Below are 18,014 nucleotides of genomic sequence, written 5' to 3'. Positions count from 1 at the left end.
TACGTTTCAAAAGCATTAAACGCCATACACTTACAGAATCAACAACCGCACGCACACACACACACACACACACACACACACACACACACACACACACACACACACACACACACACACACACATACACACACACACACATACACACACACAGACACAGACACACACACAGGTGCATCAGAGCAGCATCGCATCAGATGACGATAGAGCATGAAGTTGGCATTGAAGACATGTTATTTCTCTTTGAATGCTCTGAAACATTCGCAGGTTTGTGTTGGAGGATCATTGTCGTATAAAAAACAAGTGTCATGAAAATAAATGGCAGGTTTAGACCTCTTGATCTGAATTTGGCTTTAAGCTCCTCATCAGTGGACACATTATACTCGCTGTGGTTCGTACATGAAACAATTGTGCTCTTATGAGATGCTCACGAATCTCTCACTCTCTCCTCTCTCTCTCTCTCCTCTCTCTCCTCTCTCTCCTCTCTTCTCCCTCTCTCTCTCTTACGGCGCTCAACTAGAATAATCTTGCCCCCAAGTGACAGCCTTTACCTGTGCTTTTATCATTGATCACCCAGCCGATTCAAAAGTAATTGTTAAGCAATAATAGATAATAGAGAAGAAGCTTGGGTTGGTGTCTGCAGCCCCTTTGTGTCTCTTTGTGGCTTCCTCCTCGTCTTTCTGAAGAAGATGCAGCTTTTAATTCCACTTCAGACTCATCATGAAGAGTCCACTCACTCATGAATCATTTCCTCTTTAATGCCACAGATCAGTCTGTAAAGAAAACCAGCTTCCCTCGAGATATCATACAAAGATTATGCTAATGCCGCGCAAATATAGTAGTCAGTGACTGTGTGCAGAAGTAGGACATTAATTACAGTGTGTGAGAAGTTGGGTGACTCAGAGCATCACTTGTAAACGCAGACTGATGTGTTCTGCGTAAGGCATCATTGTTTCTGCACGACGGCTCGGCGGCTGCTATTTCTGACAGCACCGTCTCTGCGAGAGAGTGTTTTTCACGGTGACAAAGGCTGTATTGTCTGCGATACAACACGCGAGGTTTTGTGCAATTGTTTAAGTTTTTTTGACATTGTGTGCGCTGCTTGTGGCGCTGACGCCTTTTAAATCCACTCCTGGGATGTGTTTTCACCGGCAATTCCTGAGCCAAAGTGCATGTCATGTGCCTCGACGACAGATGCTGGGAGCTGAGGGAACAGCCGGGCTGGACGGTCTGGTTCTCAGGGGCCGGAGCTGGGATGGCTCCTGGATTGTGTGTTGTGCTTTATACAGGTGCACACAGTGGAGATCAATTAGACTTTTCTCCAAATTCAATCCACGGCGAGAAAACGCCACTCCTCCCTTTCTTCCGGCTGACAGGGTTAAATTAAAGTTCAAAATGGTTTCGTCTTCTTTCATTCAATTAACACCAACCGTCGGTGTCATTGTAAAAGGAGACGGTTAATAATTCCCTTTCATTTTGTCAACTTAGTAATGGAGAATGTAATGAATTGACATTCTATTTGCATTTGGTTGTGAGATAAAGGCATTTCATCACTCATTAGTTGGGTCTATGTTATGGGGTTGGGGGCAGTAGGCCTGATGAGGTCACGTGATGGATTACAGGAAAGGCCCTTTGTCTCCAGGGTAAGCGTTTGAAAAACTATCAGAGAGTAGCCGGTGCAGAAGCAAATGTATAATTACAGGTTCTAATTTAAACATAAAACGTAACAGACGGTCTGTTTTCTCTGTGTTTTCTTCTTCTTCTTCTTCTTCTTCTTCTTCTTCTTCTTCTTCTTCTTCTTCTTCTTCTTTTTTAACGGCCGGCTATATTGATCCACACTGTTGAGAAATCAGCCAGAAGGTATTTCTGTCTGTCACTCGTGTATGTAACCTGTCAAAATGGACACAAATCTGCTGGAGATGGAATATTTTTCTGCATGACTGCCTCCCATTGTCCATCTATTTCATTATTTTTGTTTTCACTGTAGTATAAGAGCATCGTACAAAAAAAAAAAGAGAACTGTCCTTCTGAATAAAACGTTGCAAATGTAGCTTTTTTTCTTCTTTTTATGCTATCAATAAACAAGTAATGGTCGTAATAATTAACAGAATAATACATTATAATAGCTGTTGGTCGCAGCCGTGCAAGCGATGGAGAGGAATGTGGAGTTCAGGACCCTGAGAGAGATCGTGGCCTGTTGTGACAGCTGTGTAAATACAATGCTTTGGAGTTTCACTGCGTTGAGGGGAACACACTGTAACACCAAGGTGTGTGTTTTTTTCTTCCTTCCAGCTCTCCGAATCCCGTTTACCTGTATTTACCAGCTCCCTTTCTTCTGCTGTTACCATAGAGACACTCTCTTCCGATCAGCACGGCGCCTTTGGCTGCCGGACTCGTCGTCTCTCGCAGGAGGGAGACGCCGCCGGGCATTAGCGAGTGTTTCCCTGGCACGACTTTGGCAAGCCGGGGGAAAAGGCATTTACTCGGCTCCGCCGGTGTTTCCTTGGCAGCCTGGCGCCCCGTCGGTCGGCGGCACGTCGACCCGCTTTGTCGCCCCGCGGGCTGACGGCTGAGACAGAGTGGAACCCAGTCGGGAGAGATCCACTCCCCGTAATTGAAATGAGTTCACCTGGGAGACGGCTGCTCGGCGGCGCCCGCGAGCTGTCAGCAGTCCGCGCTTAGCAGCCTGCGTGCGGCGGGGATGATGCGAGGGGCTGTTTGGAGCATCTTTCCTGTTTACAACGGCGAGAAAAACACGCCTCAGGTGTGTGTGTGTGAGCTGCACGGCATTTTAAAGATGTCGTGGAGAGTATTTCACTCTCAGAGGGAGGCCATTCGGGAAAGAGAGCAGAGCACCTCGACCCTTTCTCAGTGACAAAATGCACAGAAATGCACCTGAGACCTTTCTGTTCTGATATATTAGTGATAAAAAATAATTATAATCACCATTCAAATCTCATTAACATGTGTGAATACTGTACATTTCCTTTGGTTTGTATTGGCGCGTCACCTCTTTTAATTTTTTCCACACACTGGGATTCATAACTTAATGGAGTTACAGGATAACGTAATAGAATTACAGCACATTCAATGAATATGACATCCATTATATGAATAATTGATGTCATCCTCATTGAATGGGCTGTAACTCTATTAAGTTATTCATTCTGGTCACATGACATCTATTGCTTCTGTGGGGACAGGGATCCTCCTCTGTTGCTCTCCCTCAGGGTTCGTCCTTTTTTCCCTGTGAAAGGGTTTTTACTATTTTTATTTAGGGGAGTTGTTCCTGATCCGATGTGAGATCCCGGGAAAGGGATGTTGTTTGTGTACAGATTTGTAAAGCCCCCCGAGGGGCTATATGAAATAAATTGAATTGAATTGGAGTGGAACATTTGATGAATGTGGCAAAAAAAAAGAAGTTATTTCACCAAATAAAGAGCTGCCTCACGTTTTATACGCTGTGCAACTTCAACATCAGTTTACATCACGTGCACTTTACTCAGAAAGTTCCTGTCGACTTCCACTTTAAAAGGAAGAAAACTCAAAGCAAAACACACATTATAACATGTGAAAGTACACACGCAGATGATGTTAATAGGTTAATATGACAACAAGGAGGAAGTGGAGTTGATGCACTAAATGGAATATAAAATCGCCCAATCAATTGCTGACTTAGCGAACATTTAACACGCATGAGTCGCAGGGGTCGAGGAAAAATCGATACAGCATAGTATCACGATATTTTGCGTGGCGATATTGTATCGATACACGGAAGTATCGATCTTTTATAGTAAAATAATGTATTTTTTGTTGCCAAAGCTTTCCTTTGGGGATAATTTGTGGTTGAAAAAAAGGTAATATATCGCAATAATATTGTATCGTGATGATATCGTATCGTGGGACCTCGGGTGATTCCCACCCCTAATAAGTTGTCGTCTTCCTGGATGTCTGGGTTTATTGTCGTTGTCTCCGGACAGCGTGAAACGGAGCCAAGAAGGTTACACTTTTTGAATCTTGAACCAATTAGAAAAAATCCTGAAGACCTCGATCCATTCTTCTTTCGTAGATTGGCATGTGGCTCGACCACCGAAGGAGTTTTCATTAAATCCATGAATGATGAAGTCACCGGCATCGAGGGATAATATTACCTTTGTCAGAATTTAAACAGCCACACTTTGCAGTTTACCTGCTGTTTCTTATTCACGTGGATCATTATAAGTCTCTGACATTCATCTCAAGGCCATTATACCTTTTTAATGGTAAAAGGTCAAAAGGACCTGTAAAAAGTCTTTTTACATCACAAGTCGTCATTACAACAGGGGCTACCTGTTGCACAGCCGCCGGTCCTTCGCTGGTCGTACAATGCCGCCGGTCCTTCGCTGGTCGTACAACGCCGCCCTCCCACGGAGCCACAGTCACATTTCTAAAAGGAGATTGACGCTAGAAAGTATCCACAACTCTGAGTTTCAGTCGGACTCATACCACCATGAGTTTTCTCGAGGCGTTTAAAAGCAGCGGCGGTCAAAACAACAACAGAAATTCCAACAGTTTGTCGCTGGGAAACGGCAAATTGGTGATATCTGACAGGAAGCGGAGCGCGGCCACTTCAGTCTAATAGATTGAAGTGTGAAGGCTCCGAGTGGATAACGGGTGTCAGCCCTCTGGATCGATAGCATATACTGCCCTTTGGGCTCTACCTGTACCGCGAGTATACCCGGCTTATCCGAGCCGGGAAACCGCCTGCATGCTGCACTGCAGGTCTCTGAGCGATGGGCCTGATTGACGGCGGCCACGCGGCAGATATGTCACATTTTCTGGAATCCATTTGGCGTATGCTCATAAAAGGCTCGTAAAATTGGGGGCATCAGCTCAGAATGTCTTTCCGCTGTTGTCTTCTCACAGTTTGTGAGTCTTTTTCTGGTTGGAGAATCAGAACAAGCTCCCAGCAACAAGTGGCCGTCAACTATTGAAAAGAGAGTCTGACTGTCTCCTGAAACAACTTTCTTTCTCCATCAATCAAAGCCTCTCTCTCTCTTTCTCTCGTGTCTTCGTCATTCCTCCTTTTTTTTCTTTTCGAGTCTCTTTAATTTTTCCCGCTGCTGCCTGTCAGCACGCTGGATGTCGGAGGCTCTCTCACAAACATCCAGGTTCAGCCGGCATCACCGGAGCTCACCTCTCAGTGAACATGGACAAGCGGGGGGGAACCGACGTGATTGGATGCCGTTAAGAAGGAGTCTTTGATTTGACAGTATGGCCTCACGCTCTTTCTCTGTTGCTAGGCAGACGGGAGCATTTCTGAGCGTTTTGCAGGAGGAACTACTGACATTTACGCAATTAATAACCTTTCGATCATTTAACTTTGTGCTTTTTAAAAAAATTTTTTTTACTTGAAATGAATATGGAAAAGAAAAGCAGATTGCCCTGTATCCTGTGAGGGTTTAGAGAACGACTTCAATATTGAACCGCTGGTATTTATAGATGCTTCAACCTTCTTTTGAGATTAAAAGGATTAACTCCTAATAAAACAGAGACATACTGCAGACTCACAATGAAGTTCAGTGTCTGACTTCTTAAAGTTAAAAGGTCACAAAGGGGCCTTACTATAAAAAAAAATAGTGTGCACGCTAACTATGTTTGCCTTTGAGTAAATCAAATAGAATACAGTATATTCACATTACATTTTTTCTTCCTATTAAATCAGAAGACCTGTGCCTTCAGACTCAGCTTTGGTCATAGTTGAGAGGACACAATGAGCTGATATGAAAGCAATTGAAACTGTACAGTTTGCTTACTTTACCTTTTCCTGTTTCACTTGGGGAAAATGCAGACGTGGTCATTTTCATAAAAAATAAAATCCGTGAACACCACAGTTTATTTTATTCTTCAGCTCCTCTCCCGCGGGGAGCACTGACTGTGCACAATATTATTATCTGAGGTCGCGTAATTCAGTTATACTTTAAAAACGCCGTGAAGCCAATATGAGAGTTGACTTTATGGCTCTGAGAAAGACCCGCTCGCTCTCAGCGAACGGTTTTTAGCGGCACAGTGGCAATCTCCCTCGAGGTCGCCAGATTGGCTCGTTTTTTCTGAATTCATATTTCACAGACACGAGCCAAAGACCTCTCCCCACAAAAGGCTTGCATAACATTCCTGCTTCGGTTGAACGTTAACAGTGAAACGTTGCTATTTGTTACCATTTAACATGCAGAAGACAATGATTTTGTATCACATTTGTTCATCAAATGTAAGCCACTTCCCTCCAAACTGGCTTCATATTTAAATATAGAGGGATAGTTAATGCTATTATGAATCAACCATTTGTTGGTGAACACGTTCATATATTAAAATTCTTTGTATTTGCTCGAAGCAGATTGCTCAAAGACATGCTTAATTAAGACATGCTTTGGAATCATGATTAAACATGGCTTTTACTCGGCTCTGTTGTCGTTTAATTAATACGTATTTAATGGTTTTTAATGACATTGCGGTTAGCGGCTCTGAGAGGCTTCTTAATTTGCACATTTTGCACAAAACGTGATCCCCAAAAATAAAGGTTGATTGACTTTAAACCGGCCTGAGCAATCGGTGGGCGATTAATTGCATAATGTATACTTGGACAGAAATAGAGCGCCCCCCTCCTGCTGATAAAGAACACAATTATGTTACAAGAACAAAGAGGTTATGCAGCTGAACAGATGAAATTAAATATGTACTTTGAGTTGACTGGCTTCTCTCGACGAGAGGTGAATTAGTCAAACTGTGCTAATTATGGGTTGCACCTCTTTGTGTCTTTTCTGGCAGGGAGAGATAATGACGACGCTGCTGGACCTGAAGAGCAGCGTGCTGAGGCAGGTGCAGAGGAGCCAATCGCTGAGGAGCCGGAGGGAGCCGCCGCCCACCGCCGGCAGCCCCCTCACCCACGGCCCTGACACCTTACCTCGCAGGTGAGCCGCTTGTGTGCAAACACACACACAAACACACACTCCTGCAAATACCCTCGCTGGTTTCCGCTTATTGTGATGTTGTTTTTTTTTATTTCATAGATGTGAGATATTTTTTTTTTTTTTACAGCAGCAAACAGGTAAAGTAGGGTGGGGGAAAAAAATCGATACAGCATAGTATCGCGATATTTTGCGTGGCGATATTGTATTGATATACGGAAGCCAAGTATTGATCTTTCATTTGGTCAATTCTAAACGTTTTGGTCCTAGAATAATGAAATCAATGTATTTTTTGTTGACAAAGTTTTCCTTTGGGGACAATTTGCGGTTGAAATAAATGTAATAAATCGCAATATATCGCAATCCTTAATGAATCGTGATAATATCGTATCGGGACTTAAGTATCGTGACGATATTGTATCGTGGGACCTCTGGTGAGTCCCACCCCAAGGGTAAAGTGCAAACAAGAGACATAGTAAATGGAAAAAAAGTAATAAAAATAAACAGTAAAGAAATTGTTTAACAGTTTTTCCTCTTTGTCACTCAGAACTGATTGAAAATGCAGCGATGTATGGAAATCCAGCGAGCGGCGGAGACGCCGTATGAACTCATGATGTCAAAAAGTCAAGTTGTGATGTACTTTTTGCTTTTCGATGAAAACAGACGACGCCATTGCTCGAGTCTGAGCGAGAAACGGGAGCCCGGCTGTTTGTTGTACTCCGTCGGTCGCTTGATTGTTGCCGCTTAGGACGAGTAATAGCTTCAATAAAGAGTCTTTATTGGGGGAAATTAAAGTAGCACAGAAAGAAGATGGCACACGCACTAGAAATAAGTCATGTCTGTGATTCATTTGTTTTCAGCCGGTCAAACCAGCTGAAGCCACTATAAGTCATTAGTCCCATGTTCGAATGTGCTCGGCGTTTTTTTTAATGCACGAGCCGCCTCGGCCCCCGAGGACGCATCAGCCGCCTCCCTATCGCATGCGCGGTCAGGCTCCGAAGGGCGTCGCACGTGCTCGAGTGTCCGTTCACGCCGCAGGGGGGTTCGGACGCCTCCTTCAACATACGAGTGGACCGTCGTGCCGCGCCCCGCCGAGTCATAAAGAGCTCTCGCCGCATCGTCAATCAGGAAAGCAACATCACCTTGTGTCTGAGTTTGTGTATGTGTGTGTGTTTTGTGTTTGAAGTTACTGGTACATGGGTTCATCTTGTTGTGTGCGTAAGCTGTATGTACATTTATGTATACAATTTGTGTCAATCCACGTGTTTTTGTGTGTATTTTGAACATCAGACAAACGGCAGGATCTTTAAGTCACTCACATACAAAGCCAGCGAGAGAGGCGATCATAAGAATATTTATGGTATATTCTGACTAGCTGTGTGGCAGAAATAAATAAAGAAACCAGTGATCAGAGACAAAAGGCTAACTGAGATGTTTCTGATGTGGATAGCCATAAAAAGCTAAATATATTGACTTCTCAGCCATTGAAATGACACTTTGAAGTTCAGTTGAAACGGTTCGCCGATAGTCGTTTGCTTTAAATAAAATTGATAGAAAATACAACATCACACCTTTATTTGTAAAAAGAGCTGCTCAATCATTCGTTAATATGTTAATTTGCTATAAAATGCTGTATGTTCTTATGTCAATGTTTGCATGTGTATTTATACATGTATGTTTATGTCGCCATGTAATCTGTATATGTGTATAGTATGTATGTATGTATGTTATATGTATGTGTCTGTTTATGTTCTGTTTCTCTTCCGATGTTGCGTAACGTCTTCATGGATGTCACGTTGTATTATTATGTTGGATCTTGGTGAGATGAACGGGACCTCGGTGGGTTTTCTCGCTGGTTTTCATCTTGTTTCTCTCAAGTTGTCTTCCTCTGTTCCTGTGGAAGGTGGTTTTATTACTAGCAACAAATAAAGTGGCACAGGTAAAAAATCTTTCATGTGTTTTTTTGTTCTTCTTCAGTTTAGTTTTGAAGCGTCATCTGAAACCAAAAGTAATTGTGTGAACCTGCGGTTTCTATAGCAACCTAAATACAGCCGGCTGCTGTGAACTTATACTCGTACTGACGACCAAGTCTATTTTTAGCGCGGAAGATAACCTCGGATGCTTTCCTGCACATTTTGGATTTGAGAGACTATTAGCTGCCCGTTTCATTATTTAATACGTGTTCTTTATGCTGCCTCAGTAGGCTTTTATTGATTTGGCATTTTAAATAGTGTTCCTGACGCAACGTAATGATGAATCTGCTTCAATGGGAGCCTGTCGGTGTTCTTCATTAAAAAGTGATTTGAGCTGTCAGTATCTCACATTTTTCTCATTTCCCATGCCAGCTCCCCGGTGCTCCATCCTTCCCACTGAGTCTCATCCGTGCGCTAACCCCGAGCGGCCGTCATTAGCGGCCGGGTGTTGATCTCCGTTATCCGTTCAGACGGCTGCCGGCCCGCCTGCACTCTCACTCTAATTGAGAGTTTGCAAATGAGGCCGGGCGGAGCCGGAGCCGCTCCGGGCCGCAGTCGTTGACCCGGCGGGTTGCGGTCGGCTGTCAGAGGCCGACGCGCTGAGAGGGATTTTAATTCATTCAGTGGAGCAAATGACGCTTTTGTCAGCCGGTTGTCAAGTGTGAGAAAATGCACGAGACACCGTCAGAGATGAGCTGGACCCCGGAGGCCACGCAGCAGGAAACCCACAGGGACGTGCGTTGAGATTCTTGTTGTTTGTTTTTGTGTTGTCGTGTATTTCACTGTTCTTTTCCATCTCTGACAACAGTGGTGAAGTTCACACTTGATTTCTTCACACTTGTTTTGAATTGTGTCACTAATGGATTCAACTCTGAAGTGAGGCTCTCACTTGTTGATTAATGAGAAGTAACACAATCAATTTAGATTGATATTAAACAGGGAACAAAAACTATCTTACAGACGTGCTATTCATTTAGGTATTTAAAGCTGTCAAAGTAATTTCAGTTCATGAGCCACTTACAGCCCAATTTGATCTCAAGTGGGCTGGACCTGGTGGACCATTGCATGATAACAGATAAATAGCATCACCTTCACACCGTTTTCTTTCTGCTCAAGGAAGGGAGACCTTTGCATTCGGAAAAAAGTGACAATTAATTAAAATCGCTGATCTCTGAGCTACAACTAAAAACAAACCCTCCCATAACTTGCCAATAATCCCTTTATCTTCATATGTCATTTTCCTAAACTGGTGTTACAATTAAACCTTAAAAAATGAAAACTATCCAACGTGTCCCTCTGTAAAAGACGTGTTTGCCGTCTTTCCCATGGATCCTCTTGCGGCCCCTCAGATGTATCTAGCGACCCATCTGTGAGGTCCCAACCCCCAGGTTGAGCACCACTGCCCAAGTGAGCATATTCAGCAGAAGAGTGGTGCATGCGTTGACTTTAAGTAAAGCAAAGTGCCCGTGTTCATTGTATAGAAGGAAGATTCAATGGTGTGGCTCACCGATGTGTTGCTGGGAGCTCAGTGGCTCAGAGGAAGAAGACGTATCGGGCGTGTGCTACAATGGCAGCGCAAGGTCATTGTTGCTTGTGATCTGCTGACACATGCAGTCATGGACACGCTATACAACCCTGAATAATAACGTAACAACAACACTGCTCGAGTATCGTCTACCTTGAGGGACTCATGTAAGAGCTTCATCTTACAGTTACCCTTTGTCTGTCTTTCTTCTTCTTCTTTTTTTTTTACAAGAAATCCTTGGCCAGCTATTGACCTGCACACTGAGAAAGTGAAAACCATGGAGCACCATTGTGAAGCAGCCAAAAGGACCCAAATTGAAAATAATTGTTGAAATGTTCTGTCTGCCAGTCGCTCGAGCCTCGGAGACCGCTGTTTCTTTCACAAGTTATCGAACGGAGGGATTCTGTGATCGTACCTTTTATATTAGATACTCCTCACCTGTGATGTTGTGTTGCTTCATGAAATATGTAATTAGAGTCAAACCAGTAGAGCTGTGTGTAGTGTCGAGGAGGATCCCGGACGTGCAAGAGATCCTCTGTTGTGATCGGAGCAGCAGGCCGATGTCATGCACCGACAACCGCTGCCAATCGCATTAAAGAATCACCCTATTTTATCAGAAAGGATACAGACGTCACATTGTCTTTCATGCTGCAAACAACAGCGACGTCTGCGCTATCAATTTCTGTGCAAGCGCCGCCATCTCGTTTTGAAGTTTGAAGCGAGGGACTGCGGTCGCCTCTACAGCCCCAAATTAGTCACGTTTATTCTAAAAAGAAGTTCAGCGTCTGTGTTTTTGTCCACTTCTCCCTTCTGATTTACTCCCCGGACAAGATATTGGGATGGATTCTGAAAATAAATTAGAATAAAATGACAGTAGAAACAGGACCTGTTTCCTAGCAACATCAAATCAGAGAGAGAGAGAGAGACAGAGAGAGAGAGAGATAGAGGGATACATAGAGAGATTGACTGTCTGCATCAGTTGGGTATTATTTGGGCTCATAAACACAACGCCCCAAAGCTGGAAACCAGAGATCCCAGACTGTCTGGACAAATCCTCAAGCTTTCGAACAGAACAAGGGACATGTTTCTGGATAAGAGGACACACTAGACAATTGAAGACAGATGTGGAGAGAATTGAGTGTCTCACAACACAAGTATCACAATCAAATGAAGCTTATTGTGCTGCTATGTGTGCAAATGAAAAGCGTAAGCTCCAAAAAAAACAAAAAGAAAGCTCCCGCGTGGTGTCGGCGGAGTCGGCTTTGTGCATTTGCAGATTGGAGACTCGGTTTGTGGCTCCAAGCTTTCGGATCAGAAGAGCAAAATCAACAAACTCGCCATAGCGAGCCTGCAAATTAAAGGGCCGTGTTTGTTGCGCCGTCGTTTTTATTGCCAACAGATGAAAGGTTGAATCTCAATGATCTCAACTTGGACTCTGCAAATCTTTTCTGACATTTTATGGGCCACATGATCTGGCAGTCAAGAAAATAATTGTCAGCTTAAAGGTTAATTAAAAACCCCTCGGTATAGCTGCAGCCCTACTGTGCTGTGCTATTGTTTTCACCTCACAAGAACATTTTGAGAAATTTACTGTGTTTATAGTCGAGGATTTGATGTCAAATTCAGCTGTTCTAACTGATTGCATCCACCTTGTTTGACTGATTTAAAAATCCAGTGGAAACCTGACCAACTCCCTCAGCGTGACTGCCATTAGCTCTCATCAATACCTCAGGGGTTTGCCATCCGCTCCCCCGCCGCGGCGAGAGTCAGTGGGTGCTGGGATGGGCTGCCACTCGCCCGCTGTGATGCGATGACGCTAATAGAGGAGCGTGACGGCGCCCCTGCGGACGGCTCCTCCGTGTAATGTGATGGGGTTTTGGCTGAGAGACGAGGAAGAGGACCTAGAGAGAGGGAGAGAGAGAGAGAGAGAGAGAGAGAGAGAGAGAAGCTGGCAGGTGTGGGAGCTGTGGGGGTGAGGAGTTACAGGCAGACCGCACGGATGATCCCGACAGTTCTGCTACAGCTCCCACAAGTGATCAGGCCGGGAGGATGGACGCCCCGGTGCGAGGTTTGGGAGGGGTGAGATGTTGGGGGTGAAAGGGAGGGGAGGAAAGGGGGAGGGGAGATCCCCAAGGTGTTGAGCCAGCTACTCCCTCCATGAATGTGCATGCATCACCATGACAACTGGGTCCAGCGGGAGCCCGGGGATTCACTCACACCTGGAGGAAACGGAAACATTTGCATTTATTGCACACATCACAGCCGCCCCCCGCTCATCTTACAGGATAGCGAGATCAACGTGGTTCACGCAGAGTGCAGACATGTTGCGTTGCCGGCAGCTTCTGGTCCAGACCCGCTTCTGCTTTTTCGTGCCTGAGATAAAGAAAAGTGTTTGATGGCTAATTAGGAGCTGAACTGCAGGCGATGGAGTGCAGGAGGAAACGACTTTATTGACAGAGACCTTGGCGTGATCCCTCCAAGGGCTCTGAATCCCACTTTGTTTTTCAATTTAGGGATCCCGAAATGTTGCATTCGTCACATGAAAGTAGCTCTCTGTTAATGCAACGTGCGTGTTTTCTTTCCCTTCGCAAATTAACATATTTTCCAAGTGTTTCATCTCTATTTTTAGGGTCGGTTTGTCAATCTGTTTTTCCCTCTCCATGGCAGGATTTCCGAGGAGAGCGTGGAGTTTTTTGAACGTGTGAATGCCATCCTTCAGAAGCAGGAGAACCTGCTGCGGGCTGCCCAGGCTGAGGTAACCCCCCCGCCCCCACACACACACACACACTCACCACCACCCAACTTCCACTTTTCCATCTGTTGCACCCTCTGAAACGCGTCGGCGTGGCGAGTGGGCCTCGGCGCTGTCTGTTCGGGCCAGCGTGACGCGTGCAGACAGACGGGGCTGACGGGGTTGAGCCGGGTGCTCGGGAAAGGCTGGACGCTCAGCTGCGACAAGCTGCTGTCGATTCAGCTCCTCCTGCTGCCAATGCTAATCAGGCAGCGATGCCGCGTTAACATCTTTGCTGAGAGCAAGCGATGCCTTCGTTTCCGGCATCACTTTAAGACTAGAGAGGAGGAAAATCTTGAAGAGTCACCATCAAAACATACGGAACAGTCACACTACATATCATCATTGGTTCGAAAAGTAACATAACTTACGCTTTTTCCATCTGTTTCCCTGCAGTATCGGGAGAAAAGATCCTCCACATTTCATGCAGCTACTGAACATGTAGCTTTATTTTACAGATATAGAACAAAAAGTTTGTAAATGTGTGTTTGGTGGATAATTTCTCTCGTGTAACAATGCTTCTTTTCAATAAATTGAATAGCGTTGGAGAGCCTGTTTATTCCCCTTTTAATTCCCATGTATAAGGAACATGCGTTTGTGGGAGGAGCAGCACAGCTGAGTGTGTGGGTTGTGCGGCGGCGCCCATGACAAATGTCATGCCACAACAGCCTGGACTGCTGGAGGTCTTCCACTCCTCATGAGGGATTTGCCGCAAGTCAGCCGACGTGGTTGTGTTGGTCACTCCAGCACGGACGGCTGATCCCACAAGTGTTCTTTGTGTTGAGGTCAGGACTGCTGGAGGCCATTCCCCCTCCTCTCTACTCCCAAAGTCTGCAGGTAGTCTCTGAGGAACCCGCTCTGTAGGGAAGGGAGGGGGGGAGCACTGACATCTTGGAGGATGAGATGCCGCTGAGTGCAGAATATCATCTCAATATCTCTCTGCATTGAGATTCCCCCTAGAAGCATTTTTGGGGTATGGGGAGCTCAAAACAAGAGTCACTAGCAACAGCAGAATCAGCTGTTTGCCGTTGCTCAGCTCTGCTGCTCCTCCCACCAAGGCATGTCATGCAAGAAGAAATTCCCTTCATTAGTATTTGAGGCCTAATGTGATGAATTATTGAAAAAAATAAAATAAAACACAAGTTATTTGTAACTTGTAATCATCTCACGGCCCTTGAGCTTTGTCTTGTGACTCATTAGGAGCTGGACCTTACATTAGGAGCCACTGGACAGTCACCTGTTCAGCCTTTGGAGTCTCTTTGTGTTGTCTGAGCTGTGTGACTCCCCGCAGAGCGATCAGGGCGCCTGCACAGTGCCGCCGCCCCAAGAGCACGTGGACCAGGTGGCCTTCATCCCCGACAGGATCCGGAGGACAGAGGTGCGTCTGTTTTCAATGTCCTGCAGCAGCTTTCACGTGTTGCACCTCTCCTGCGTGTGATGTGCTGCAGAGCGGAGCACACGAAGGTGAAGGAGCATGAGTTTGTATGTGTTTAGTTGTATTAAGTGGAGTGTGTTTTCGTGCAGCTGGACCTGCTTTATGAGGAAGCTGTGTACACGGTGGTCAACCGGGTGGGAGTGCCTTCACCTGAACACGTGAGAAGCGACGAAGACCTGTTTGCTTACCTGCTGAAGGTATCTACCTCCCTTTCTCCCAACCTCCCTCTCCTCAATACCTATTTCCCAACCTCCCTCTCCTCGATACCTATCTCCTTACCCTCCACCTCTCCTTGATACTTCTCTCCCTCCCTCTGTCCTGCTAAAGAGCAGCATCTGTTCTCCCCTTACCCCATCTCCTCTATCCCTATCTTCTTACATCCCTCTTCTCGATACCTATCTCTCAACCCCCCTTTCCTCAACACCTACTTCCTTACTCCCTCCCCTCAATACCTACCTCCTTACCCCGCCTCTACTCGATATCTACCTCCCTTCCTCCCTCTCCTTGATACCTCCCTTCCTATCTCCCTTCCTCTCTCTCCTCCCTTCCTCAGTCTCCTCTGTCTCCTCCCTTCCTCCCTCTCCTCCCTTCCTCCCTCCCTCTCTAAAAGCAGCATCTGTTCTCTGAGCTCTATTACATCTCTTTCAGTAACACATTCTCAACCTGCGTGTTTGTTGTGGGCCGGCTGGAAGAATCTGAGCAGATGCTCTCGGCTCTAACCTGATTAATCATCAAAGTCCAGTCACACGGTGCACTGGTGTACAGCTGTGATGTTAAATCCATTCAGATGAAATCATGCTCAGTATTGTCACCTCTTCCGTGACTGGAGTGGGTGTTTTTTTTTCTCTTTTTTTCTATGTTGTGTTTTATTCCTCGCTGTCGGGTGCTTTTCTATAAATTATGTCGCAGTGTTTGGAATCGTAACAAAACGCTGAGTGTTTCTAGAACGTGTACTCGCATGTGAAAGCTTTTTTCTTTACCTCTCACCTCTCAAGGTGTTCGATATGGGCGAAGAGGAGCATGACATCATCCTCCAGAAGGTTCAAGAAGCCAAGGTGAGCTTCATGAGTCCGTTCTAGTTGTTGTCACAACAATCAATGATCTTCGGATGTACTGTTGCACAAGACACCAGTTTTCTACATGAAGGGAAAAATGTCTGCGCTGCTATAACATTGTTATATTGTTGGCTATTTACAACATATTTTTTAACGTGGACGTTTTAATTTGCGAGTTTGAGATAAGTGGAGTCGAGTTAGGACTCATCAATACTTGAAGGAAATAGGACAAGCTGTAACATTCTCTGTCATATTTTGCAATACAGAATTAAATGGAAACAAATGTGCAGAGAAAGTAGGAAATAAATACTTACTAAAACACGCCAAACCTTTGGTACGGCGCTTTAGGCCATTCCCATCTTAAGTTAATAAAACTCCTCAGTGGTCTCAAAGACTACGAGGCGTTCCTAAATCCCCAGTTGTGAAGCCACAGGGGGTGTTTGAGTGCATTTCCTGGTATTTTCCCGTGCTCATGGTTTGCCCGGTGCATTAGCGACATGAAAGCTTTGGGTAGAAACAGTCGGAGCGCACTGAAGCCTCTGGAGAGCCGTGAGATGTGAGACCTGTAACACCTGAAAGCCCCACTCTGTATTAGTGTGTGTCTTTTATTTGACTGCAAGGGACTCTGTTAAGAACTGTGAGCCCTCACGATAGACTGCTGTTGGGACCAGAGTGGATTATGTTTTGCCATTTATAAATTCTTGAACATTGAGTTTGTCTCCCTTGTGCCTCATGAAGAAAATATATAACTGATGAACTATTCAGGAATAGTTTTGTTTCACATCGTTCTCCAGAATGAATGCTGATGTTGATTTAAATGGAGATATAAGATCATCAATAATAAAACAAAGAAGACTAATATAATTCACTTAATGCGTGACATTGATTTGTTACATTTGCAGTTTGCTGCAGAATAGAAATTCAATTTATTTTGTTCACAGCGAGCCAGTTTTTCCTTGAGGGCGTCTGTCATGAAAGCGAAGAATCTGATGGCCAAGGACGCAAACGGTGAGACATCTCAAGACACTCCAACTCTTGTATTTTATCTATAATGATATACAGAATAACCCTGTTCACCCCCGTCCATTCAGCCACAATCTAATGTACAAAACAGAAAGACTGAAAAGGTTCAGGTAGAAGCATCATGCTTATATATATTCCTAACCTAAATTTGTACCAATTAAATAAGATAGATAATTAAATATGAAGAAAAAATGTAAATAAAATAAATGTATGTACATGTAACCCTCAAACATAATTTTATAAACAATTATCAATGTAGTAACTGAATTTATTAAAGTACACTATACAAAATGTTACAAGACTATATTGAATATTTGTACACATTGTTATAACGTTATAATTTACTTTTCTAATAACACACTTTCTTACTAAATATTGATGTAGCGAGTCATAACGAAACCTCCGTTAATGTTACGATAATTGTTGCGTGGTTCATGAAAACTACCACAGATAACGTTGACCAACGTTGGAGCGCTGGGGAGGTCTGGCATGATATAATTGATGTGAATATCTTGCATACCCTCCTCTTGTTGTCTCTCCGTGAATGTCCAGCACGCATGTCGTTCTGTGACGACTGCACAGTGTGAGGATGTTGCTATTTGAATGGCATTTCTTTATTAGGAGCTGAGAATAAGGTTGGGGTGGATGTGCCATACTTACATGAATTAGAATTACATCCATATACGTACATAAAATACAATATATAGTACAAGCCACATTAACCATTTCATTATATGACATACACGCAATTAGATTTGTAAAAGATGAATAAAAGGCAAATATTTTCAGTGTCGGACCTCCCGTTTTGCTCCTGGTTGTCCAAAATGGCTGCAGGTTTTTGTCACTTCCCTCGACCCCATAGCCAACTACCTGACCTCACAGCCAACTACCTTACCTCACAGCCAACTACCTGACCTCATAGCCAACTGCCTGACCTCATAGCCAACTACCTGACCTCATAGCCAACTACCTGACCATAGCAAACTACCTGACCTCACAGCCAACTACCTGACCATAGCAAACTACCTGACCTCACAGCCAACTACCTGACCTCATAGCAAACTACCTGACCTCACAGCCAACTACCTAACCTCACAGCCAACTACCTGACCTCACAGCCAACTACCTAACCTCACAGCCAACTACCTGACCTCATAGCCAACTACCTGACCCCATAGCCAACTACCTTCACTTTCCGTGCGAGTTGAAATTCACCCCAAAGCAGCTTGTTGTCAACGAGCTCTTCATACTGACGAGCACTTTACCAAAAC

General features: G+C 44.6%; 1 protein-coding gene across 2 annotated transcripts in view; it reads left to right on the top strand.

The window, feature by feature from the left end:
• Positions 1–18,014, top strand: part of baiap3 (BAI1 associated protein 3) — a 34,246-nt gene that overhangs the window by 773 nt on the left and 15,459 nt on the right. For both annotated transcript variants that reach the window (XM_068579558.1, XM_068579557.1), the window contains exons 2-7: positions 6,802–6,944; positions 13,107–13,194; positions 14,522–14,608; positions 14,755–14,862; positions 15,661–15,720; positions 16,662–16,728. In XM_068579558.1, the coding sequence (XP_068435659.1) occupies positions 6,811–6,944; positions 13,107–13,194; positions 14,522–14,608; positions 14,755–14,862; positions 15,661–15,720; positions 16,662–16,728 (544 nt within the window). In that variant the 5' untranslated portion in view covers positions 6,802–6,810. The remainder of the gene's footprint in view (positions 1–6,801; positions 6,945–13,106; positions 13,195–14,521; positions 14,609–14,754; positions 14,863–15,660; positions 15,721–16,661; positions 16,729–18,014) is intronic.

This window comes from Clinocottus analis, unplaced genomic scaffold, assembly GCF_023055335.1.
Source record: "Clinocottus analis isolate CAN_PGR_092001 unplaced genomic scaffold, fCliAna1.0.p SCAF_16, whole genome shotgun sequence".
In the NCBI taxonomy this organism is placed as follows: Eukaryota; Metazoa; Chordata; class Actinopteri; order Perciformes; family Cottidae; genus Clinocottus; species Clinocottus analis.
This window is presented reverse-complemented; position numbering and strand designations above follow the sequence as displayed.